General features: G+C 42.6%; 1 protein-coding gene across 2 annotated transcripts in view; it reads left to right on the forward strand.

Annotated features, from left to right (window-relative positions):
• Positions 1–24,740, forward strand: part of DENND2B (DENN domain containing 2B) — a 153,255-nt gene that overhangs the window by 80,723 nt on the left and 47,792 nt on the right. For both annotated transcript variants that reach the window (XM_054275759.1, XM_054275760.1), the window contains 2 exons: positions 10,600–11,814; positions 15,846–15,982. In XM_054275759.1, coding sequence (XP_054131734.1) covers positions 10,600–11,814; positions 15,846–15,982 — 1,352 coding nt within the window. The remainder of the gene's footprint in view (positions 1–10,599; positions 11,815–15,845; positions 15,983–24,740) is intronic.

The following is a 24,740-nucleotide window of genomic DNA, read 5'->3' on the forward strand; positions in this document are numbered from 1 at the left end:
TGTGCGATGAGCCGACCCCAGCTCCTGTTCCCCGTAGCTCTGTGCTGCTGCAGCAAAAGAGGTAGAGAAAATCGGGAGTGAAGTTCAGCTCAGGAAGAAAAGGGAGGGAGGGGGGTGGGGGAAAGGTGTTTTTAAGATTTGGGTATATTTCTCATGATGATACTCAGATTTGATTGATAATTGATAATTTTTTTCCCCAAGTGGTGTGATGGTAATTGGTAAGAAATATTTTCCTGTCCTTATCTCAACCCATGAGCTTTTGTTGCATTTTCTGTCCAGCTCTGGAGAGTGAGTGACAGAGCAGCTTTGGTGGGCACCTGGCATCCAGCCACATTTATGAACACTGGCAAGCGTAGCAAGGGTCATGTTTGTCATCATAGCTGGAATGTATTTTGCATTCCATAAGGTCAGAGTGACTGAAAAAAATTATGATAAGAGAGGCCAAGGGTATAAACTTTGAAATCTTTCCTCCTTCAGATACAGGATGCAACCTCTGCAGATGAGATGTGTTGTATACTCAATTAATAGGCTTCCTTCTCTCTTCCTTGTTTTGGCACCTCCATGAGTCATCCTTCACTTATCAGCTGCTCCCTTGCCTTTTTGTTTCTCCAGGTGCCAAAAAAAAAAAATTACTGCATCTGCTTTCTTTCTTTCAGTTATTTATATAAGAGAGAGACACTGTATATGTGTGAGAGATATTACTACTGCTCCTGACCAAAGTCTGTTATGAATGCTGGGCTACATAGAAAATATTAAAAAAAAAAGTGTAACTTTTGGTAGGAAAACTGTTTTTCCTATCCTCAAAGGTTGCAATTAATGTCAGTGTATGTGTGAGTGACAGATGAGTTTAGAGGTGCAATTGTATAACTCAGTGACTGGAAAGTTCACAGAGGATGGTAATAGCATTTATTATGTTGGAAAAATAGTCCAAGTTTGAGACACAGACATCTTTGGTGATTGAAGCAAGTGGAAATCCACTCTTCTAAGGGACAAAAGAGAGAGGGCAAAACTTACAAAATGAAGTTAAAGATGAAGAACAAGGGCACATTTCCCAGCTGCGTTACTCTTTGTACAAAAAGTGTCCTTCAGGGAGCAGATAAGTTTTCCTGCCGTGGAGTGTGCTGGTTTTATGCCAGTGCTTCAGCCTTTTGCTTACAGAGGAAGGTTGCAGCAAGCTGAACTGAGTTGTTAGAGGTGTCTTGCCGACAGGATGGCGCTCAGCTGCTGGTAAGAGATGAGTCAGCCCCTCAGAGGCCTGAGCACTCTCTGGGCAGAGCTTGAGATCAGAATCAGCTCTTGTTTCCCCCTGCCTCAGATGGTCCATATGGCTTGTGACCTCCCTGCCCAGTGCATGAGCTCCAAGTGCACAGTGCAGTGAGACAGGCTGGGGCTGACAGGGTGATGCTGAGATTCTTCTGCATTCCCAGAGATAGTGCAGGACATTCTAGTCTCATGGTGTTTTAAATTTGATTTTGTTTTGCTTTGCTTTGCTTTTTATTTCCTCTGCAGTTCAGTAACTCCAGAAGCAACACAGATATTCTCAGATCTTTTCAATCCCTTTAGTATTGTCCTCTGTGACATATTGTATTTTCTCCAGATATCTCAGGCTTCAGACTTGATGGACTATGATACTGGTAGTTGAAATGATGACAGGAATTAAGAATCCTTTCATAGCAGACAGATGGACAATGGCTTTTGGTTTTATAATCTGCTCTTCTGGGATGCTTTCTCACTGTGTCAAATAATCTAATTTGCAAAACTGAACAAAAGAAACCTCTCCAGAAAAATCTCACTGGACACTGGCAGCACATTGGGGACCACAGCTAAGCTGGTGAAACTGGAAGGAAAATGTGGATATTGGTAGGAAAGGCAAATAAAATATTTTATATTTATTCTGAAACAAACTCCTCTGAGTAGATGAGATTAAGAAAGTTTGTATAATATGAGAGTTCTGAATGCTTATTATTTTTCTGTCCCTGTTGGATAGTTATACTTGAGTCTATTTGATGAGGTTTTGCATGACCTAGAAGCTGATTTATATGAGGCAGGGAAAGCAGATTTGTCTCTATTCTGGATTAGTGAGTAGCTAGGATTTAGGACTTTTTGAGTTCCTGTTCAGATATTTTCTCTGTGGATACAGAGTATTTCAGAAAAGTATAGAGTGACCTTGTGAGGTTTTCTGACTTGTCAGGGCAGAAGAGGGATGAGCCTATTTCCCAACAATTTCCAAACTCAAATTTCAGATTTGGAGGTTGCCAAACCCAGAATGCCCTCAGATATCTTGAAAATTGAGCGTCACAATTAATAAAAATAATTTTTTATGCTTCCCAAATTGCATTTGCATGAGCACAGAAAACTTGGAAAGCTTTGTCAGAATTAGTTCCACGGAGTTTGTTGCTTTGATATTGCAGGACAAATGAACAAGCCTGTTGAAAAATCACCTGTGCTTTGAAAAAGCAAAGTTGAGAGCCTCTATGTGCACTGGGATTTTTAACAGTCAGCATGTTCAGACATGCTGCTAAAGAACAAGTTTCAAGGAAAGGCAGTTCTTAAATAGAACAAATGAAGGTTTGTGCTTTCTGCCTGGTTTAAGAAAATAATGCCATCTCTTGCTGCATTGCCACTCCCTCTCCTGCAAAACTCCCAAGATCTAAAGATATCAGGTAAGACTAAAACATACTGAGCCAATTCCAGAACAATAACTATAGTGGAACTGTAACAATGGAAATATGTCTTGCATAAATTATTATTCAGAACATGTTATGGGAAAAGAGTAACTCATAGCGAGTCTTCCCTTTTTCAACTTTGAATCATATTTTTGAGGAGAATGTGAGAGATGTCCCATGAAATCAGTGCAGTTTACTTTGGTGGAAAAGAGAGAATGGCTTACTCTGATACTTCTGTTCTTGCTTTTTGATTTTACCACAGTCAGCTTCTGATGCCTGTGATGGAAAGTACACCCCAGGCTTGTTGGTATTCTTTGCCTTGGGTAGTTATTTATGTCTGGACAGAGGAGGTGAAAAAGGCTTAAGGGGGGAATTGTTTAAAGACCATCCTGCCCTTGCCTTGTAACAGGACACAAGACAGCCATAAATCTGGAGTGGCAGGGAGTCTAACCCTCTGAGTAGAGATAATTTCACAATTTCCTGTTGTCTTCTTCCCCCTCACTTGGCAAAGACACCTAGTGCATGCTGATTGATGGCATTTTATTTTACAGTCATTCCTCATGATCAGATTAGTCTTGCTGTCTTGGCTTTATGGATCCAGGCTAATTCAAGTATTTAGGATCTGACTCATCAACTTTGATTTCTTTGCCCTTGTTTTGTACAGTGGTAGAGCATAGTTACCACTTCATGTAATTTACTTTGGCGGAATGACTCCTGCATTTCCCTGATGTAAATCAGATCTTTTTGCTTCTGAGCCGTAAAAGCACAGTTGAGCTGCAGTCAGCTGTGATTGTGTGTGCTTTTCTTCATGAACCAGCTGCAAAGGCCCAGAGCTCTGGGGTGGGGGGATGTTAAACACAGGAATTCACCACAGCACCCCTGCAAATCCACCCCACAATTGTTATCATTGACTCTTGGGGGCGCAGACATTGGGGCTTTTAAAAACCACACAGAGAGCTTGATCTGTTTTTTTTCTCTGTTTCACAGTCCTATCATTCTGTAGCTAGTTCTGATATGGTTTCAGTTTTATTTAAATGGAAAGTATCAAAACTCCTTGGGGAAAAAAATTCAGAAGTACAAATAGGAAAATAATTGGTGTTTCTATTTTTATTGTATCTTTAAACATTTTGTGATTTGTTGTCCACTTTGATTTTACTGCTCATTCTCTCCAAGTGCTGGGACTTTTCCATCCCAGCACAAGTTCATGAGAGTGAGCCTATTTCAAACAATGTTATAATGCAGACTCACTGCTCAGTTTACAAAGCTCAAGTTTTTGTCTTGTTTTTTGTCACAATCCCAAAGTCAGCAATAACAGGGGGATGTTATCTGGAATGTAGATTTTTGGGGATTTTTAGCCAGACTCCCGGTGAGAGCTCAAAGATTATAAAGGGTCTGGTGCAAGAGGGTTTGTTCTGCTACTGTGTACCTCAGTTTCTTTTCCAAGAGAGAGGCAAGATATGACAAGTTGCACCACTTGTTCCAGCACCAAGCTGAGTCAGCTCAAAAATCACCATACTGTATGCCCAGCACTTGAGTGTGAAAAGTTCACCTCCTCTATTTACCATAAACTCTTATTTAGATTTAAGATAATTAAATACAATCTGTAATTATCTACTTGAGTTATGCAGAAAATGAAAATGCTGTGTGCTGTGAGAGTGCAGAAGATATTATAATAGAAGGGTTTACTGCCAAATGAGAGTGGATTTAAATTCAGTAGTGCAGGAGATCCCTTTGGTCTTAATGTTCCCATAACCCCTAGTTACAAGAAGTAACAATAGCAGGTTTTAAAGTCCTTTTCTGCTCCTGGAACAATTAATACGCTGTAAGACTCAATTTATATTCTTTGGTGCAGCATACAAGGCAGCAGTCCAAGCCTAGATGATCATTTATACTTGGAAAGAAAAAGTCAGAACTCAAAGGATAATCAATACATGGGATTCTCATGGGCCACCTCAACTAAGCAGCAAAGCTTAGATTCTCAGATTTCAGATCACCTGTTTTGGTGATGGTTGTACAGTTTACCCTCATGCTAACCCAGTTAGAGCAGCCTGACTCCCTGCATTTGTCCCCTGCTGAGTCTTTGCAGCAGTCACTGCCTCTGCCTGTCTGTCCCCTCTGGTGAGGAAAGCGCACATTGTCACAAGGAGATAACACTGAATCCATGCTGCTCTGTGAAATGACTCATTCTGTAACTCCCCAAAGTGCAACCCCACCACTGACTGCTGCTGTTGGACAGCTAAAAGTGCTGTCACAGACTTCTCATGGTCCTTTGGAGGAAAGCATAGAGGAAATTTGTTACTAGTTCTTGTATAGAGAGAGAGGAAATTTTTGGAGAAGTTCCCTCATCATTGCTTCTATCAAAGTCTTTATGGTTTTTTGGTCTCCTTAAATTACTCTGCCTTTTTACACCTGAAGAGGCCTGGGAGATTGCTGTACTGCAGTGGTGTGTTCAGTTTCTGTTTGTGCAAAAGTATTGATTTGTACTGGGAGCTTTCCCAAGAATGTGTGACAAAGGCAGAAGAGTTTATGTGCTCTGTTTGTCTCTGTGATTTTCTGGCAGCACTGCCCTTGCTGGGGTGTGAAACTGTACTGGTTTCAAGGAGCTGTGGTTACTGAACCTCTGCAAAGGGCTTGTTCGGAGCAGGTCACAAAAGCAAGGGGACAAAACCACCAGTTCTAATTTGAGCTTCTGTTGGTCTCTGTTTTCTCTCCTCTGCCTGCTTTGTCAAATCAAGTGGGAGTTTGATGTAAATGAGTGTCATAGTGAGCCCTTACATCTGTTCTCAGCAGCAGCACACCAAAATGTGCACAGTATAGTGAATGGTTCCAACTAGCAGGTAGCAGGGTGTGCTTCTCTCACTCTGCCTGGCTCTGGGAAGGATGGATTCCAGGTTCTGCACTCAGAGGGGCTGGCAGTTGGTAACTGAATATTCCTTAGCATTCTCTCTTACGAATTTCCAGAAAATTTCAAAGTTACATCCTCATTTACCTATCAGGGCAGCTTTAGTGAATGTATTAAACATGAGTTTTGCTGCCCTTGCAAAGAGAAATTTATGTTGCTTTTGTTTCAGATCTCCTTAAATATTGGCTAGAGCAACAAGAAGTCTCTAGTGCTGGCCAAATCTACTCATTCCCAAACTCACAATCCTACAGTCACAGCTGATTCTCATGTTACTGCTACCCTCAAACAGGTTAGGTTGTCCTGATGAAATGGCACAATGCCCTGAGAAGAACCAGGAATGAGGAAAAAAACCCTAAATAAAATATTTAGAAAGCAATATTTTTTTCTAATAAAAGTGGGGAGAAAGTCCTGAGGAATAAAGTCACTGCTGGGGTTCTTTGCACCCAATATCAGTGTCACTGGGAAATGATGGGACCTCATCAACAGCCTGGAAAACCCTTTTTGTCATCATGTTCCTTGTTCTTTCAGTAAATGGGCTCCCATGCATGAGCATGTTGGAGTGGGAAATTCCCTGGATCAGAGAGGCAAAATCTCTCCTACTATTCTGTACATGTCAGTTTAAGAAGAGCAAATGGGATTTACAAACCTTAAAAATTGCTGAGTGGTTTCTTCCAGCTTGCCTTTCCTCAGGACAGAATGATCTGTGGGATCACTCCTGACACTTGAGGAAAGCTAAAACAGTACTGCAGAGTCTGAGCTGCTTAGCTCAGAGGTCAAAACAGGGCAGTGAGAGCTGGGAGTCCTGTAACTCTTTCAAGGCAAGTCAGTTAAGCACCCTCCAGTCACTGTTAAAGCCTGAAATGCAACCTAAGGTTTTTCTTAGTGTGTATATATTGGATAAAGTGTATGCTGGATCTTGGATGCAAATGCCTCAATAAATGCACATGCTGATTATCCCCCCATACTCTGATTCCCAAGACACAAACCCAGTTCTAGAGCCACCCTTCTGGCTGCCTCCCATAGTTAAAAGTTACTCGTGAAGTTGTGGGAATTTTCTGCACCCACTGCTCCTCTTTCCTGGAGTTGATGTTTGGCATTGGAAGCAGGAATGAGCTGTGCCTCTGCTCAACTAGCCCCCCTCCCTAGTTTTAAATACTAATTTTGTATTGCTCACTTTTAGAGTGGTTTCCAGGAATTAAAATTTTCCTCTTCTACAAACAGACAAATGTTAGCACTGCATTTTGCAGGAAGAAGATTGGTATCTTCCAAAAATTAAAGACTTTTTGACTTTTGGGTCAGATAGAGGGTGAGAACTCAGGCACTTTTGGCACCAAGAATGAGCCCTTTTCCATCCCCACAGATTTTCAGTACAAGTTAGCCTTGCTAAAAGGCGGGAACTCAGTTTTTTCATCTTTTGCCTTGTGATGAGTAGGTTGCAAATTATGTTAAAGGAAGTGTGTCTGTTCTCTTCTTGATGCAGCTCCACTGTTATCCACATGTGGTCACTGGACCTGGTGAAAGGAGATGCCTTTACTAGAGACAACAATAGAATATATGAATATTTGAGAGCTGCCCTCAAGAATTACAGTTGTTGTAAATTACAAGCTTTTTCTGTTTGGGTGAGAAAAAGAGAAACTGAAGAGACTGGATCAGAATGTGAAGATCAGTTGTAGCTACAGTTCAAAATCCTACAGAGGATGACTGATATTATCAGTTTCCTCTCACTGTGAGTAACTGCTGATTTCTCAAGGAACAAATCACAACAGCAAAGCTGAGCGTGATCTAGAGAGCTGGAAAGCACCTCCTGGATTCTCTCTGCTCTCCCTGGTGAGCAGCAAAGAGTCCCAGCAGAAAGGTGCTTCCAGGGTCTGCCACCTGTTTAGAGGACATTGTGGGCTGCTTGGCACACGTGACTTGCCAGGGGTTTGGGCACTGCACACCTAGAGCTGTGTGTTGGAAGAATGCCTTTAGGGAATCAGAGCCACTTATAACAGTCTTTTGTGAAATGCTGATATCCTCAAAGAAATAATCCCTGCCCAGAATGAAGGTCATGGTCAAGGGGACTTGTTGAGAAAGCTAAACTTGATTCCATCATCTCTATTTATAGATGATATTTGGAAAGTGTATGTAATGATATGCATTGTAAGGTGCTGCACCATATCATTTTGTGTGTACAAAACTTCAATTAAAAGCATTTTGCTTTACAATCTTTTTGTGGAAGATTGCAAGTTTCCTAATTATTCATCTGTCCAGTAATACTGGTTATAAAGTCTGTGGAACTGTTGTGCCTTCAAGAGAACACTCTTGTAGTGGAAGTAAGTTTCTTGGGGAAGAACCATTTTATTATCCACTGATCAGCTTTTGGACTTGTTTTTTTCTTTCATTCTGTTACTTACCAGCATCCTTTAGAGAATTCATGCTGAAACCTTTGGGACAAAGCTCTGTTTCTCTCTGTTGTTGAGTAAGTCCTATAGATTCTCTCTGAATTGCACAAATTTAGAGTGTAATACAGTGTAAAACCAGAATCTATTTCTTAACTGGGGTAACCCAAGTCTTTGAGGGCAAACTCCTGCAGAAGGCCTGGGGCTCTGCAGCCCCAGTCGAGCACAGTGGAAGTGATTGGGAGTTTTATAACTGAATTTGGGGGTTTCAAGATGAAGCCTTAATTGCAGTTACCTTACTGGGAGCATGGGGTTTAAAAGAATGGCTCATACCTCTTAAGAGGAAATGTTTTACAACTTCTTCAGGTTATGCAAACCATAATTTCCCCCTTTTCCTCTTTCCCTGATGAATCACCAAACCTTTTCCTGACAGAGGAAAGAGCTGAAAAGATATTTCTTAGATTGTAAGGAGATGAAGGACTATGCCTATGGTATTTTCAGTGCTGTGTGTCAAAGGCAGAGAGAGGTGTCTGATTATCTGATTGTCAGCATGTTCTTCACCTCTGCTGTTCAATTTTATTGACCTTATCCTTGTCATTTTATATTTTATTCTTGCTATTGCCAGCACAGACAGAGTCTAATAAGCAAGTTGTAACATGCTAAACCATTCTACAGGGCCTCTTCTGTCCCTATCCTGTCGCTGAATCCTGACAGTGGATTTAGCCAACATGCAGCTTCTGAGGCTGTGATGGAGGCTGTAGTCTTTTGACAGGAAATACTGGAAAATACATATCACTGGGTGATGCCTGTTTTCCTTGAGAGAAATGTCAGTGCAGCTCTGGGATGGGTCTGCATGACATGACAGAATTAGGAGAACATAATCTCAAATCTAAGTTAAGGCAGTGTTATGAATAATATAAAAATTTGGCTTTTTGGTATCAACCTGAAGAAACTGAGACGCGACAGGCTGAAAGAATGAAAGATCAGGGTGCCCCACTAAGCCTGAGGAGGCTGATTGAGCTTTCATCTTCAGGCACTCTAAGGGTATGTTGGCCAAGGTAATTCCAGGTAATCCACTACAAACTGAGCAGCAGCAGCCAGCCAAAACCACTCATCATCTGTCACCTGCTTTTGATCTTCTCAGATCTCTTAAGACACCTGTCTGCAGCTGTACAGAATGGCAGGAAATTCAACTTGTAGGATGCAAAGAGCATATTCTGGGATGCATCCTTTCTTGTCCTGCTTTAGGCAGTTGTTGTAGGAGTGTTTGCCATCATCTTTGACATGAGATCTCTTCTCCTACAGGCATGTTTATCTTGCAAAACAGTAAAGAAATAAAAGTCACCAAGCAGTGTAACTTCTGTGACAAACAGACTTGCTTGTTCTCAGGACTCTGAAAAAAGAGAACAGTTCCCTTTTGTGATAATTTGATTATTTTATTTTTCTGACCTTTTTTTGTGTGATATCTTGAGCTTTGATTGTGAAGTATCTGCTGTAGGAAACTGGGATGAAATCTGATAATTGGTTTGGGACTGCATTTGAAAGAAAAGAAAATATTTCCTGTGTCAAAGTAAATTTTTCAGAAACCACCCCAGTGCTCTAGGTTTTTTGGATTAATGCACAGAAATTGGAACTTCTGCTGTAGGTATTGGCTGGCTATTGGGAAGAAAACAATATAGCAGCAGAAATCTTCTGAATCTCTTCTCCCTTTGCTATAGTGCAGATGTTTGCTCCCCTGATTTCTTTTGGGCAAGCAGTTCTTTCATTTGGATCTTGCCTGAGTACAGGACAGTTGATAAAAAACAGCTTGTCTACAGTCTTCACACAATATAAGCTTAATAGCATATGCAAGGCATTACTTGGGTCCTTCCTCTTTTTCCTGTACTGTCTGAACCAGAAAGGAGTTAACATTCAAGGAGTTGTGATTACTTCTCCTATGATTTGTAGGTATGGATTTTGGCAGGGTGGCAAACCCCCTTTTTTGACACAGTTTCGGCTTAATTTCCTTACTGCTGGCTCATCACTGATGAGCCAAATGATTAATGTGTTATTTAATGTCCTTGTGTCTTTTTGTTCTTAAAAGTCCTTGCAACAATGTACAAACCCCCAGTAACAATAGCTGATTTTGCAAACCATGGCTAGAATTTGTTCCAAGGGTTTTTTCCAGGGTAACACTGAGATCTTTCTATGTAGTTTATATTCTTCAACACATACTGTGAGCAGATTAATGTGTTTTTTCAGTGTGTAATATTCTTTTGATAAGAAATTACTTTTGTTTGATAAGGGGAATTTAATCTGTTGGCCACAGCACCAGATCAAAGATGAACCAGGTCTACTTATCTGCATGTGGTAGATGCTTTCAAGGCAGAGGTTTGCTATGAGAATTTCAGCTGGCTTTGAGTTGAGGAAACTTGGAAAAGCAGGGAGTCAAACAGAGGTGAGAAAACTTGTTTTGGATGTGTCAAGTGTCCTGCTCATGGCCAGTTAAAGGCTGCCACCTCCCACCCCTGACTCTGTGGCTGAATGGTCGCTGGTGTCTCAATGATGCTTTGGGGGGGCTTTGCAGTATGGAGATCTGCAGCCAGAAGCAAGTTGGCAAATAACTCCAGTTTCCCCAAGGCCTTGATTTTTTCTTTCTCTCTGTTTCCAGGTGCCAGTCAGCCAGTCCGCCGCCCCTGCTGTCCCCTCAAAGGAGCCCAGCCTACCCCCTCAGTGACAGCGAGGACTCCTCCCGCTCTGCTGGGCTCTCCAGAGTCTCCAGCTCCAGGCTGTGCCTCAAGGACTGGAACAGCCGCGCGTCTGCGCTGCGCAGCGCCTCCACCAGCCCCTTGGACACCGACTCGCCGAGCCGCCCCCTCAAAGCCGTCAGCGTGAGTGCTCTGGATAAAAGGCTCTCCGTGTTCAAGGTTGACCCAAAGGAGAGTCCGACTGAGGGCCAAGATGGGGAAGCAGCAGGGAGCCATCCGCTCACGCGGAGCACTCTGTCCTTGAGCACTGCCACCAAACTGAGGACCCTCTCTACCAGCAGGGTGTGCGTGCGCTCGCAGACGCTGGACATCAGGCAGAAGATCACAGAATGGGAGTGCCGCCGGGAGCTGTCCCCCAGGGCCAGCGTGTGCATGGACAAGAGGGATGCTGGGGAGAGGTCGGGCAGTGAGAGCTGCCCCAGCGTGCTGACCTCTCCCTGCAGCGACAAGACATTTGATTTCAAAGGGTTCAGAAGAATGAGCCGAACATTTTCTGAGTGCTCTTACCCAGAAACGGAGGAGGAGGAACTGCTGGACAGGGATTCCTGCCATCGGTTTGAAAAGAGACTGGGCAGGAGCGAACCTCCTTCTGCCACTTTCCTTAAGAGCCATGTGAGGAAGGAGTCCTCTGCTGTGCTCAACAGAATCCAGAAGATCGAGCAGGCACTGAAGGAGCAGTCGGGCAGAGGCCTCCCCCAGTTACCGAGTAGCTGCTACAGTGTTGACAAAGGGAGGAAAAAGTCTGTGACTCTGGCTGCTGTGGAGGGACTGAGCGAAACCCTGAGCGATAGCAAAGGCGGGGGTGTTACTTTGGGGAGTGAACCAGAAAGCCCTCCTGAGGCTGAGAAAAGCAGTAAAACAAAACAGGGCGTTGCTGTGAGCTCAGCAGGCCCCAGAGCGCTCCTGGACAGCGCGCCCAACAGCGCCGTGAATCCCGTCCCCAAGCCCAAACGCACCTTTGAGTACGAGGCTGACAAGTCCCACAAGAGCAAACCAAGCAATGGCCTACCTCCATCTCCCACAGCTGCTGCTCCTCCTCCCCTCCCGTCCACGCCCGCGCCCCCCGTGACCAGAAGGCAGAAGAAGGAGTCGCGCTTTCACCGAAAATCCCAGAACAGGTAAAAGACAAAGAAATGTGTTGTATTTGCAGGGAATGCCTCGGCAAAGGCAGGAATGATGCATCCAACTCCATGCTCTCAGAAGGCTAATTTATTACTTTATAATACTATATTATATTAAAGAATACAGAAAGGATACTTACTGAATGCTAAAAAGATAGTAATGAAAACTCGTGACTCTTTCCAGAGTCTTGACACAGCTTGGCCCTGATTGCCAATGAGTCAAAATAACTCACACCAGAATCCAATGAAACAATCTCCAAACACATTCCACATGAGCAAAACAGAGGAGAAGCAAATGAGATAAGAATTGTTTTCTTTTTTCTCTGAGGCTTCTCAGCTTCCCAGGAGAAAAATCCTGGGCAAAGGGATTTTTTCAGAGAATGTGAATCCCACAGAAATGCACTTGGTTCTCCAAATGGATAAATAAGTGGGCTATATTTTTGCAGTAGCAATATTCTGAATTCTCCCTCTAATGCAGTGCTTTTGATGTAAGAAAATTTAGGAATTGCATGCAAGACAAGTGGTTTTTTTTCAGCTGGTCTGCACTGATGGAATGCACTGGTACAATACCTTTGAATGCCTTCACTTTTGGAGTTCTAAAGTCTGCATCCCTCAATCCCCCCAAAAGCTCTAGGTTAGGTGTGCTAAATGTTATCTAGTTAATTCTGGCACAAATGCCCTTGTTGGTGATTTTTAATGGACCATAATTTCATTATTGTCTGGTATGAGACCGTAGCTGCTCCCTCACAGCTTTTTCTTCCTGTAAAATGTACCTGCCAAGGTTTTCTATTTCCAAAGTTCATTACTATAGCAGTTGTGTCATTTTTTATGCAATGTAGGTGATTTTATTTAATTCAGTCCTTAGGAATATTATCCTAAATTATTATCAACAACTATAGAGAATTAATGCTGAGAGAACTGTTTTATCACAGAAAGTCCTCTATGTCTTCCTGAGTTAATGATGGGGAGAGTGTATGGCTGCATCTCCCCAGCAATTTGTGGAGCTTGGCTTGTTTTAATCACGTGATTCCTCTTGAGTTTTAGACATGGTAAAACTCATTCTGCTCGTTGCTTGGAAAACTGTAGGCACAGTTGTTGCTGAGCATTCAAATTGCAGCATTTTTAATGAGTTCACCTGCCTGTGCATGATCCACAGTTTTTTAGCACAGCCTAGGACAAGAAGATAAGAGGAGCCTTCAGCTTCTGTCCTTTTCTCTCAGGAGACACCTGCTCCTGAAAGATCAAACAGCTCTGCTGAGGCAGGTTGTTTCTTCCAGAAAGGCATGGGGGGGATGTGGAAAGTCAAGCTCTGATCAGCAGTGCTTATCTTTTAGTCCTGGTAATAATCTCAGAGAAAGTAAATCTAGTTGTTAAGGAACATTTGTGAAGTAAAACTGCCCTCAGTTTCTTCAGCACAGCATTTGCAACATGCAAAAGACAAACAAGAATTTTTAAATGTTCTGGTGTAAATGATAGCCTTTATTATCAGAAAATGAACAAGTCATCTAAGAACCACAGTCTATTATCACAGTGAATTTTTGAGATGAAGTTTTGAAGCTCCTTTCCAGAAGAGGTATAATTCTGCTTGCACCTCCTTTTCTACAGATTCAGTCTCCTGTCAGAGCAGAGTTAGACAACAGCACAGTTGCACAGTTCAGCCAAGGAGCTTCAAGCCTGGGTTAGGGCTAGGGGAAACAAGCCTTTTAAAAAAATATTATTTATCAATTTAAGTTAGAGAATATAAATTGTAGGATTAACAGGGTTGTCATGCGTATCTGATAATTCTTGCAAATCAGTTTGACATTTTACTGGGTAGGTATCCATTCATTTGTAACAGCTTTACTCAGCGTACTGTAATGATTTCTCTGGACACATCTCTTGTTAATCATGATCTAAATAAGTTCAAATCAACCTCCCAAAAATCTCAGGTTTGCTGGCTGACTTCAATTCAATGCTGAGTGGAAATCCTTTATAAAAAATTTAATTTTATTGTTTTTCTACTGTTCTTCCTTCAGTTACAGAAAGGTTTACAAGATTTACAAAGCCCTAAAGACCATACAAGTCATTTAAGAATGACAGTATTTGGTTGATAGTAATTACTGAAATCTCAGTACCTAAGCTGTTCTCATTTTGAGAGCAGACATAACTCATTGTGCCTGCAGCTTGTAGCTGTGTGTTTCAGACTGAACATACACATGGTTTGCACTCCCTGCAATGTCATGAGAATGGACTGAGGATATTTATTTTCCCAATACTTGGGTTGAAAGCACTGCTTTTATTTTTGGTGGCTAATTCAACACTCTAATTATAGGGGGGGAAGTCTCTCATGTTTGCCTCCTAGCAGAAAGCCAGGCTGGATCTGGAGAACCTGGTGCCAAGAGTAGCTTTAACATTTCAGAGTGGTGTGAGCTGGGTGTTCCCCCACAGCTGGAAATCCTCTGGCACACACACAGTGCATCAGAGGAGTGTCACAGGATAGACTTGGGACACATGGACCACAGCAGAGTGCTGGTCCACAAAGCCATTCCTGTCATCCTACACAGTGTCACCACATCAGAGGGGTGCCTTGAAATCTATAGGAGCTGGGTATTTAGCTACTTTAGAAAGTCTCCTCTCACATACAGCTGTGCCTTCAGTGTGTCAGCATCCTTTGTACTGTATGTAGCTGTGGAGGAGCAGGTGTCTGCATCTGACTTGCTTAGATTGTTTCTGCCACAATCCTAATGTGAATAACTTGGATCTGGATATTCTGAAGATTAGGGAAAGGAGAGAGAGCAGGCTCTGAAGCCTGATCCCAGCTGTAAGCCTCCTCCAGCAGGCAAACAGGAAATGCTCTTAAATGCAGTGTTCTGTGTTACCTGTAGGGATGCTCAAGCCAATTCACAGGCCAAAGTGTCTCATGAGGCTCTGTCTCTGCCACATGGACATGCTGTAACATATGCTGCACCCCAGCTGGGAAGAAGAAAAACAAGGGGGGTTGATGGCAGGATGATTTATTGTTAATCTAGGCTGGGGCTCAGGGAGTGGAGTATGGGCACCAGCACAGTCCACACAAGCCTTGTAGCACCGTGGGATTATTTATGCTCTGGCCTGAGCCTGTTTTTCTCACTGCTTCATCCTCAGCAGTAAATCCATCCCATGAATGCCAGCCCTGTGCTGCTGCCACTGCAAATCATGGGCCTCCCACCTGGAGTGTAGTTACTGCCCCAGAGAACAAGGGCTGGGTGAGCTGAGAGTGGGAATGCCTTGGGAGAAAAGCCCAAGAACTCTCTACAACTGCTCAGCAGCACTGGGGCAGGGGTGGGTGGGAGACAAATTGTGTGGGTGACCCAGCTGGTCCTCACCTTCCTGCCAGAAAAGCCAAACCTTCAGCCCCTGAGCCACCAGCCCAAGCTGCTCACACACCCCAGAGAGCACCAATTTCCTCAGGGCTTTCTCCTTTGCTGCCCATGGTTGGCGTGGGGCATGCAAGGGATGTGGGTGGCAGGCACATGGGTCTCCCTTTGGCATTTGTGCTCTGAGCTCTGCACAGGAACATATCCAAAGGTTCAACACATGTGAGTGGTGTCAGACTAAGGGATACATCTCCCAGAGCAACCAGTGCAGGAATGCTTTTCAGAGACTGTGTCTTTCTTTGGAACAGAGGGCCACGTGTTTCTGGGGCCTCTGGAAAGAGCAAAGTAATTTCTAATCTGAGGACTGTGCTGCTAACTTATTCTGTAAACTTGGAAAAATAGAACATATTTTCTTGATCTTTTCTTCCTGTCTGCATAATGGAGATAACAAAACTTCCAACTTTTTTTGTTGTCGTAGATGTCTCTACAATTAAGTTGTCGTAGATGGCTCTACTAGAGACTGCTGTGAGCACAGGACTTAGTGTCTGCTAAAAGCTAGCTCTTAAAACATGATGTGAGATTTTTTTAAAATTATGGTTAGTTTTATTTATATTTCTTAACATGCAAATAATCATCTAAATGTTTGAATACATTTTCATTCTTGTTACTAATTATTATTGTTTTAAACTTTAGAAAATCCTTTGAGTTTGAGGATGCCTCAAGCCTGCACTCCCTGTACCCTCCCTCCCCGACTGAAAATGGAACCGAGAGCCAGCATAAATTTGGATCCAAGAGCACTTTAGAAGAAAATGCCTATGAAGACATTGTAGGTAAGAAGCTGCTGCAGCACATGGGCTCACAGCAGGATGCTGAGTAGCTGTGGGCAGGCCACAGTACTGCTGAACACATGCCCTGTGCAGGAACGCTCAGTGCTGTCAGTGGAGAGAGATTAAATGGAGGCTAAATGGGTTTGATCCCTCAGTGCAAATGGAGCTCTCGGGCTGCCTGCAGGAAGTCTTGATTCTTTCAGTCTTCACTGGGTAGGATTGGAAACAGACTGTTTGGTCAGCTTTTTGCCAATGCTTTTCAAGAACCAAATCATTCTTTTTATCAAGGCCTTGGCTTGAAGCCTTGAGTGGTGTAAAAATGTAAAGAACAGGACTCGAGACAGTGTTTACAGAACTATCCAACAGCAAGATTAACCTCAGAGGCCTTGTGTGGTCAGCTGAGCTTTTCAGGACTCCGGTGTGTTCTGCCCCAAAGCAGTTGTTTGCAGCACAATTCCTGGTCTCCTCCAAGTCCCAGTTCCTGGTTAGAGAGGAATTAATTTCCTTTAGCTATACACCATCAGGAATGCACAACAAAAAACACTGTTTTCATTAAGCTTCATAAGAAAAACATGTTTCTTTTGGTCTTAGAAGGAAATGTATGGCCTATGCATACATTCTTTTAACATCTAAAAAAAGTTGTTATAATTACCGAAAATTGGGCAGCCCTTCAGAGCACAGATTTTCCACACAAGTGATGAATATCTGCATTGTTTTTAACTCTTTCAGTGTTAGATTATTACAACAGATACAAAGGGGACTTCATTTTACTTTGGACAATGAATCTTTACATAATGAAAGCTGGAGGGCTACCAAGACAGTCTGGGACCCTAGAGCACACATCCTCTGAAGAGACACTGACAAGCTGGGCCTATTTAGTCTGGTAAAAAGGCACTCTAATTGTGCTTACAAATGTTTGGGAGGCAAACAAAGACAATAGAACAAAACTATTCTTGGCCATATCAGTTGATATAGCAAAGAACAGTGGCCACAAATTGGAGCCTGGAACTCTTTGTCAGGCCCAAATTCTGCCTCTGGCTTCTCAGCCTCAGTGAAAACAGGAATTTACTCTTTCCATTTACTTCCTCTGTGCCATTAAAGAAAATGCTTTCAGAACTGAAGCTTTCAGCTCCTGCTCAGTGAATGTTAGTTAAAATGAAAACTTTGTAGATACTGAATAGTCTTTTTCTGTATGGGGCATCCTTACATGATCATCATTCCTTTCTATGACTGACCAGCATGCTATTCACACTTGAAAATGTATTGTGTGTTAGTTACAGTGCTCATCTTTGCTCAGGACTTGTCAATGTGGCACCAGATTTTAGGTGGTAATGATTCTTTTCCTTGTCTGGTTTGTTAAATATCAAAATAAAATGTGCAGGACTGGTAAGAAGCTTTCTTCAAATGAGAAGAAACCTTGGGTTCAGTAAAACAAAATCATAATGGGCTTTTCCAACTCACGGGTACTATAAACCAGCTCCTTCAAGACTATAATTTGGGCATTTTGTCAGGGCAGTGGGAAGAGAATGCAAAATTTCAGATCTGTGGACAAACACAGAACTTCATTGTTTTGTACTGCTTTTTAACAACCTCTTTCCAAGCACTTCATTCAATACAGCAGTGCAGGGGGAATACCAAATCAGTGTAATTCTTATAAACTGTCAGGCATGATTAAAGACAAGCCAAAGTGGTTTGATCTCCAGCTTTAAAGAAGTGATTGTAGCTTTGTGTATCACATCTGCATAATTTATACCAGTGGTGCTAGACCCCAGTCTCCAAGTAGCACTTTTGTGCTCATGCAAACCAGGTGTCTGCAAGAGGGAGTTTGTTTTACAGATCTACAGCTGCTCCAAAGCTATAAAGGCCTCTGTCCCTGTGCTTTGAGCTTTCTTTGCAAACAGTTCCCCTAGAGGTGCTGGTGGGTCTTTTTTTCCTGTACCTTGTTGAATCTCTTAACTCCCTAAAACTTGTAGGCAGTTAAACATTGTTACTGTAGTAATAAACTTAATTAAGTGTGTCATGTCCCCCCCATCCCTTAGAATTAATATTTGTAATGTAAGGAAGGGTTAAAATACAAGAAAAGAGAGCTGTGAATCTTGAGCAATGCTCTAAGCATTCTAGTGTGAGACAGAAACATAAAAAAATTGGGTTGGAAGGGACTGTGGAGTCAGCTGGTTCAAACTCTGCTCAAAGCAGGGTTAATTTCCACTTGAGATGAGGTTGCTTAGGGCTTCATGTGGTTGATTTTTCTAAATGCCATGGGAGGATGGCTTCACTGCCTCCCTGTGCAGCCTTCTCCACTGCTTAGCCTCTGTTGTGAAGAATGTTTTCTCGATGGCACAGTGAACAAATTCTTCTTTCCATCCAGTGTGAATTCTCCTTGTTGCTATTTGTGACTGTCGTCCTCCATCCTTTCACCTCCAGGAAGTGCCTGGTGCTGCCTTTTCCATTTGCCTTTCTGGGCAGTGGCAGGCAGCAGCTGGGTTATCCCCCAGCCTTTCCCAGGCTAAACAGCTTCTGGGCATGCAAGTGCTAGGTCTGCAGTCATTGGTTTTTGGTTTTTTTTTTATCTTGAGTCATGCCCCACATGGCCTCTTCTTGTGGGGCCTATGCACACTAAAGCTTTGTCTTCCTCCTGGTGCCTTTGCATTGCTTCTTCTTTAATAAGCAGGGCAGCAATGAGCTGCTGTGTGTATTTTATCTTATTTTGAGAGCTCACTTTAAAAAAAATTAGTAAGTTTTAGGTATATTGAAGTTGAAAAGGATTGTGCTTTGAAAGTCAGTGGCATAATGAACCAGACCCTTTGTTCAATTTTGTAATATTTCTGTAGACTTTAAGAGATGAAATACCTGCATGGTAAGTTCAGGACGGGTTTTGGATTGGAACATAATGATCCATTCTGCATCAATCAAGCAGCCCTTGTTAAAGGGACGCACGTTCCTAATATAAATCAGAGCTGTACTCCATGTGCAAGGAACCATGTGGACTTCATTCATCTTCTGTACTAGCACTCCCAGAAATGTGGCAGTCATAGTAAACTTAACATTGTTTTGCTTCTTGTGGTTTTGAATGAGCCTTTAATCAGACCAAAATTGATGTGGCTTTCTGAATCCGGTTGGGGAAACCATGCTTGGCTTTGTGTGAATTCAAAAAACTATCATAGTATTAAGAGATGGCTGAGATTGTTGCTTCTGCTGTGTTTGTGCACAACAGTATTTCCTGTCATATGGACCATAAGGTTCCAGTTTTCCAGTATGCTCCCCTAAGTGCAGCTGAGATGTTGGAATATTGTTATTTAAGGTCTTGTGTCTCTGAAACATTGTTGACCTGACATCTACGTCAAAGCACTCATTATTATCTCAAAAAAAGCTGAATAAATAAGGTGAAGGTCAAGAGCATAGTATTAAGTTTGAATTGAGAAAATCTAGTAAAAGTAGGTGAAAGAAATAGCACTGCATTTAGAAATTAAATGTAGTGGAGGAAACCTCTGACAAGACAAGGCTTCTTACCCTGTAACTCCCCAGAGAGTTCCACACAGCACAACAGGTGGAGATTTCCTCTGAGAGGACATTGCAGATGTGCAGGAAACCCATTGCTCAACTGGGCTCTGTGTGTTGCCTCTTAGACTGAGAATGTTTAACAGAACATTGCATGACTCCATGTCTGCTTAGGCAGCTGGAGCTGAAGCAGTCTAGACAGAAAGGCAATGCCTCAAAAACGTTGCAGTGGAATCTCTAAACCCAGGATCAATTTCTAAATGGGATCTTGCTGGTGGGTTCCCATTGGGAGTGTCCTGCAATTCACTGTCCCAAGGGCAGCTGGCCCTCTTGGGGAGGGTTTCTTATGCACCCTTCTGCTCCCTAGGCCTGTTCAGTGCCATGTTTAGAAGACTTTGAGCCCTTTCAGTAGCAGGACATTTCTATTGACAGATATTTTTTGCACCTTAACTGGACAACTTAATCACTGCTTCCTGTAGGGGCATATAATATAATTGAACCTTGTTACAACTGACACCAAAGGTGACTGAGAAGAGCAACAGTGGAGTCATACACAATTGCTTGGCACTTATTCTCTGTCAGTTTGAGATAATATTGCTTCAGTTTGGGATAACCAGTTTCTTCCTTACCTCTGCATTAAAACAGGACAAGTCACTCCCTTTATCCCTGCTGTTAAGGCAACTGATCTCTCCTAAATCAATGAGTTGGTTTGATTTCTTGTGTAAAGTTGACACAGTGCATGTCATGTAACAAGATGGGATGATTTAGCTGTTCTACTGAACTGTCTGCTGTGTGTGATCAGAGCTGCAGCAATGATGACTGAGGTCAAGCTGGAAAATGTTCCAGCTTGACATTGCTTTCAAATTAGAACATTTGCAAAGTTCTTCCAGTAAATGTGGGAAAAGGTTAGAAAGAGAGCAAGCTGATCTTTCGAGTAAAATCCCATCCTCACACACCACATTATCGCCTGTCGCACTTTTGTAGCACATTTTAGTCTGTCATATTATCATCCTGTGACAAATCAGGGAGAAACTGGAATTGCTGGGCTGCTGTGAAGCTGAAGCAAACTTGGAGAGATTGCAACTCTGCCAGTAGTGCTGTGCTAGCTGCTTCCCTAAAGACAATTTGGGTTTTCAGTCAGATACCAGCAAGTCTCTGGAGCTAGAATTGATGCAAAATGATGGTACAGGCAGTGATCACAAAATAATATATTCCTGTCTTATTCTGCACCCACAGTCTGCCAGTGACAGCCTAAAGAGAATGTGAGATTTTGGAAAGTGTAAGTGTCAACTTTAATAATAGACACTGTAGAGTAATGGCAGCCAGAGCACATTAAATCAAACAGTGTTCATATGGGCCTGTCAAAGAAAGGCCAAATACTTCAGCTGATCCTGTTGACAATCAGCCTGCTGCATTGTTGTTACATGGATTTCAGTTATTTTTAATAATCATCTTGTGTCCTATTTCGATCTCAGTTTTTCTCTGTGAAGTCTGTCTCATCACTGTAGCATCCACTACAGCTCCTCGTGACAGTCTCTGTCACCTTTGCTGCCTGGCTTTCTAGTCAATGCTGCAGTTAGTAAAACAGAATAAAAGACCATGAGACTGCACTCCCAAATCCTCTCTCAAATTCAGAGACTGTGCTGAAGGCAGCAGCAGGGTGACACCCCTGAAGTGCAGGCAGTTCAGGCAAGCTGCTGCTGTACTGTGCTTATCAGTTGCTTATCAGACATTTTCATGCACGTGATTTTGGACTGAGTGGTAAACAGGTGATTTCTAGGGGTGGAATTTCTTGTTCATTTATCAGCCATGTTAATTCTTTTCCCTTGTGCTTCATTATGGTTGCACTCTCAGCAGTCCCTGCAGAGACAGCAGGGAGCTGGAAGCATCTGCAATGTTTCTTCTGCTGATTGCAAGGGCTGGAGGAGTTCAGGAAGCACAGGTTGTTGCCTACAGACTCCCTGGAGCAGGGCCCAAAAGGCTGATTGCATTTGCCACTCTGCTTGCTGTGGATGCTGTACTGCTTTCCTGAGCTCATGGCACTGAGTGGATGCACTGACTGACAAGTAATGGTCTGTAACTTGGTGCTGCTCAGCCAGAGCTTTTCCAAGCAGCTGTAAATGTGTGTTAGCTGTAACTTGAGATGGAAATAGTTCCTCTGTCTGCAGATTCCTGGGGTAAATTCCCCAGCTGAGATGCACAGTTGCAGCATCTCTGAAATTGAAAAAGCTCATCTATGCACCAAAGAGCTAAGTTTGGACACTTTATGGGAGTGTGGAGATTTACTGGTTTTCATCCATTTGATCTGAACGTGCTCATAACCATCCCAATGGCCCAGTTTTCCTCCAGCACTGGTGGTGTGGATCTGTGCTGGTGTAATTTTATGACTGAAATGAAAGAGCAGTGCATGTGCACCTCATTTGTGAGGTGATAACTGTCCTGGCCATGCAACTCCCAATTCAGACACTCAATTTCACACAAGTTTAGGAGCCCTTTTCTTTACTCTATACTTGCTGTTCCATTCTTACTCTCTTCCTGGCAGTGCAAAAGGCTGGAGTTATAACCAGCACTCTGTGAATCACTTAATTCCTCTGATAATAGCTTCTCCCATCCAGAAAGAAATGATGCATTTCCCTGCTTTCTGCCATTTATAGAGAAATGTCTGCCTGCTTCTTTTTTTTTTCTCTTAGCCTTACTTTTTACTCCTTTCTCAGCATGAGACAGGCTTGCTGAGTCTGCCTCTGCTTCCCATTTGCCACGTGTGAGAGGCTGAGCAGAGGAACACTGTGTGCTGCCTCAGGACCCAGTGGGGCTGACTCGCACCAGGCGTGAGGAACTGCAGCCCCTGCAGGAAACTCATCCATGCTCAAGCTCAAGGCACTGCATCCCTCAGGACTCTTCTAAATATCCCTGGTTATTTCATCTTTTTTCTGTTGTTGTTTTTCTTTTCTCTCCCTGATGGACCATTCATTACATTGTCTGTGAGACCTTCTGGAGATAAATGTCGTGTAGATAAATGCCCTGTGTTAACTCAGCACTTTGGTACGTAGAATCTGAGAAAATGGGAAACTTGGAAAAAATGCTTATAGAGGGAACTGATCTGGGAGTAGGGATGGTGATTAGAGACAGTATTTGCCAAAGACTTACTGTTTGTGATCATATGCATTCTGGGGGTATGATTCAGCTTCCTTTGAAGTCTGTGATAATCTGCTGTTGTCTTGTGTGGCTGTTGGATCAGCCTCATTAAGACAAGCCTGGCCTCTATACCACATAATGTTTCTCCTTTTGGCTTCCAATGGAGACATCCATATGGCAGGAACAAGGACGTTTCCCTGCTCTTTCATTGTCAATATGTTTCCCTTTTGCAGCAAATCCAAGCAGCGCAGCTTGCAAACATTCCTTGCCTGCAACTTGGGACTGGAGAAGTGGTGCTGCTGAGGAGAGAGCTGTAAACCACTGTGCCAGCCAATTATATGGAAACTTTTCTTCTTTATGTGCTGCAACACAGCAGGAGGAGCCACCACCACAGGGCTCCCCAAGACCTCATTCCCATGTGGGACGTGCACCTGCTGGTGGCCACCACTTCCAAGGTGTTTGTCCCATGGAAGGGAGTCACCGTGTAGTCAGATGCAGTGAAATGCTGCTTCAAGGCAGTTCAGGGTATCTTTCAGCATTTTTAGGTTACTTGACACCTTTGATTCCTTGTCACTTGAACAAAAACTAGTCTGGCCTGCCTCTTTTTTGCATATCTGGTCTTTTGTGTGTCTCCCAGGGACAGCAGATACTAAGAAAGGGTGGCTGAAAATTGCTGAGGAGATCATTTATTTGTCTGTCTCTTCTAGTTCACAACTTGAACAAAATACTTAAAACTCATGTCAGCAAAACCAGGTGGTTTCTGATGGATCAGACTATTTCATTATCAGAGATTTGGTGTAGAGGGAGATTCTTAAAAAAAAAAGTGTTGAGGTGTAATTGATCTCAAGGCATTATTTCAAAGTGAAAAAAACCCAAATTCTGAAATAATTTGGTTTCTTTTAAGCAAAGGAGAGAAAGAATAGACACAGGAATTCTTGAACAGCAAACCAGTAATCTGCAGAAGCTCTCACAGCTTTAGGGGAAAGGGTTAAAATCCCTGTGGTGTCTCCTCTGACCTTCTCATTACACTGAAGAGGAATTTGGCCCAAGCTCTCTTTTGGTAGAGACTCTGACTCGGAAAAAAAGCCTCTGCTCGTGGTTCCTTTCTCCTCCCTCTTCTCTCATCCAAGACTTCTCTGGGCCCTTTTCTATACTCAACATGTCAGGTCAATGTTATTTATACTGAGTTTAACTGGGTTCAAGCAATTCTGTTTTACATTCTGTTTTGGAAACAGAATCCCTCCAACATTTATAAATGCTTTACATTGTAAAAGGGGTTTTTTCACTGATGGGCTTGTTTCTTCCTGGGAGTTTGGATACTCTGTAGACCAATACAGTAACATTTGTTTTCACAAGGAAGTGCATGTTTGAGCCATGTCTCATGTAGCTGGGTATTTTGAAATCTATTTATCCATTCTAAAATGCTTGCTTGACCTATACTTGACTTGGGCTTACAAGAAATTTTATGACCCTACTAGAGGCCAATCAGCTGGAAGTAACAGCATTTTGCAAATTTATTCTTTATCATTGCTGTGATTACCATTTCTAGAGCTGTAGAGTCTACAAGTAACAGAACAAGTGAGATCTATTTTTTCTTCCCACAGGAAGACTCAACCACTTCTATAGTCCTCCATAGCATTACATTATTTTAGGAATGCACCTTGCTTAATATTTACCCGGTTCATTGCATTAATCAAAAGGGCTTTTTTCATGTACCCCACACACCTGAGGGTGTTCTTTCCATGTGGCATAAGCATTGGCTACAAGGATAGTGCAGCCTTTAGAATCAAATTCCCTCTGGATGAAATAATAAGCTGTGATTGCCAAGTCAAGCATTCCTCAAGAGCAGCAGTGATTCAGGCTTCTAATTAGAACAAAGCTAAAACATTCACTCTTGGGCTTATGTTTGACTAGAAATCTTACTATGATGCACTACCGAAGCAAAAGTGTATTTTTATTTGTATTGTGAATATGTGAACTTGCTCAGCAAAACTTCTTGTGCCTGTAATTGATGAACCAAGCAGTTTCAAGCTTCCAGGCTCAACAATCAAGTAGAATGCACAAACTGCTTTTGTTTTCTTTTGTGCAATAAGGAAATTTAGTCTGCCTAGAACAACATAGCTGGTAG

Source organism: Melozone crissalis, unplaced genomic scaffold (genome assembly GCF_028551555.1).
Source record: "Melozone crissalis strain CALT ecotype California unplaced genomic scaffold, PUWL_Pcris_2 ptg000018l_1, whole genome shotgun sequence".
NCBI classification, from domain to species: Eukaryota; Metazoa; Chordata; class Aves; order Passeriformes; family Passerellidae; genus Melozone; species Melozone crissalis.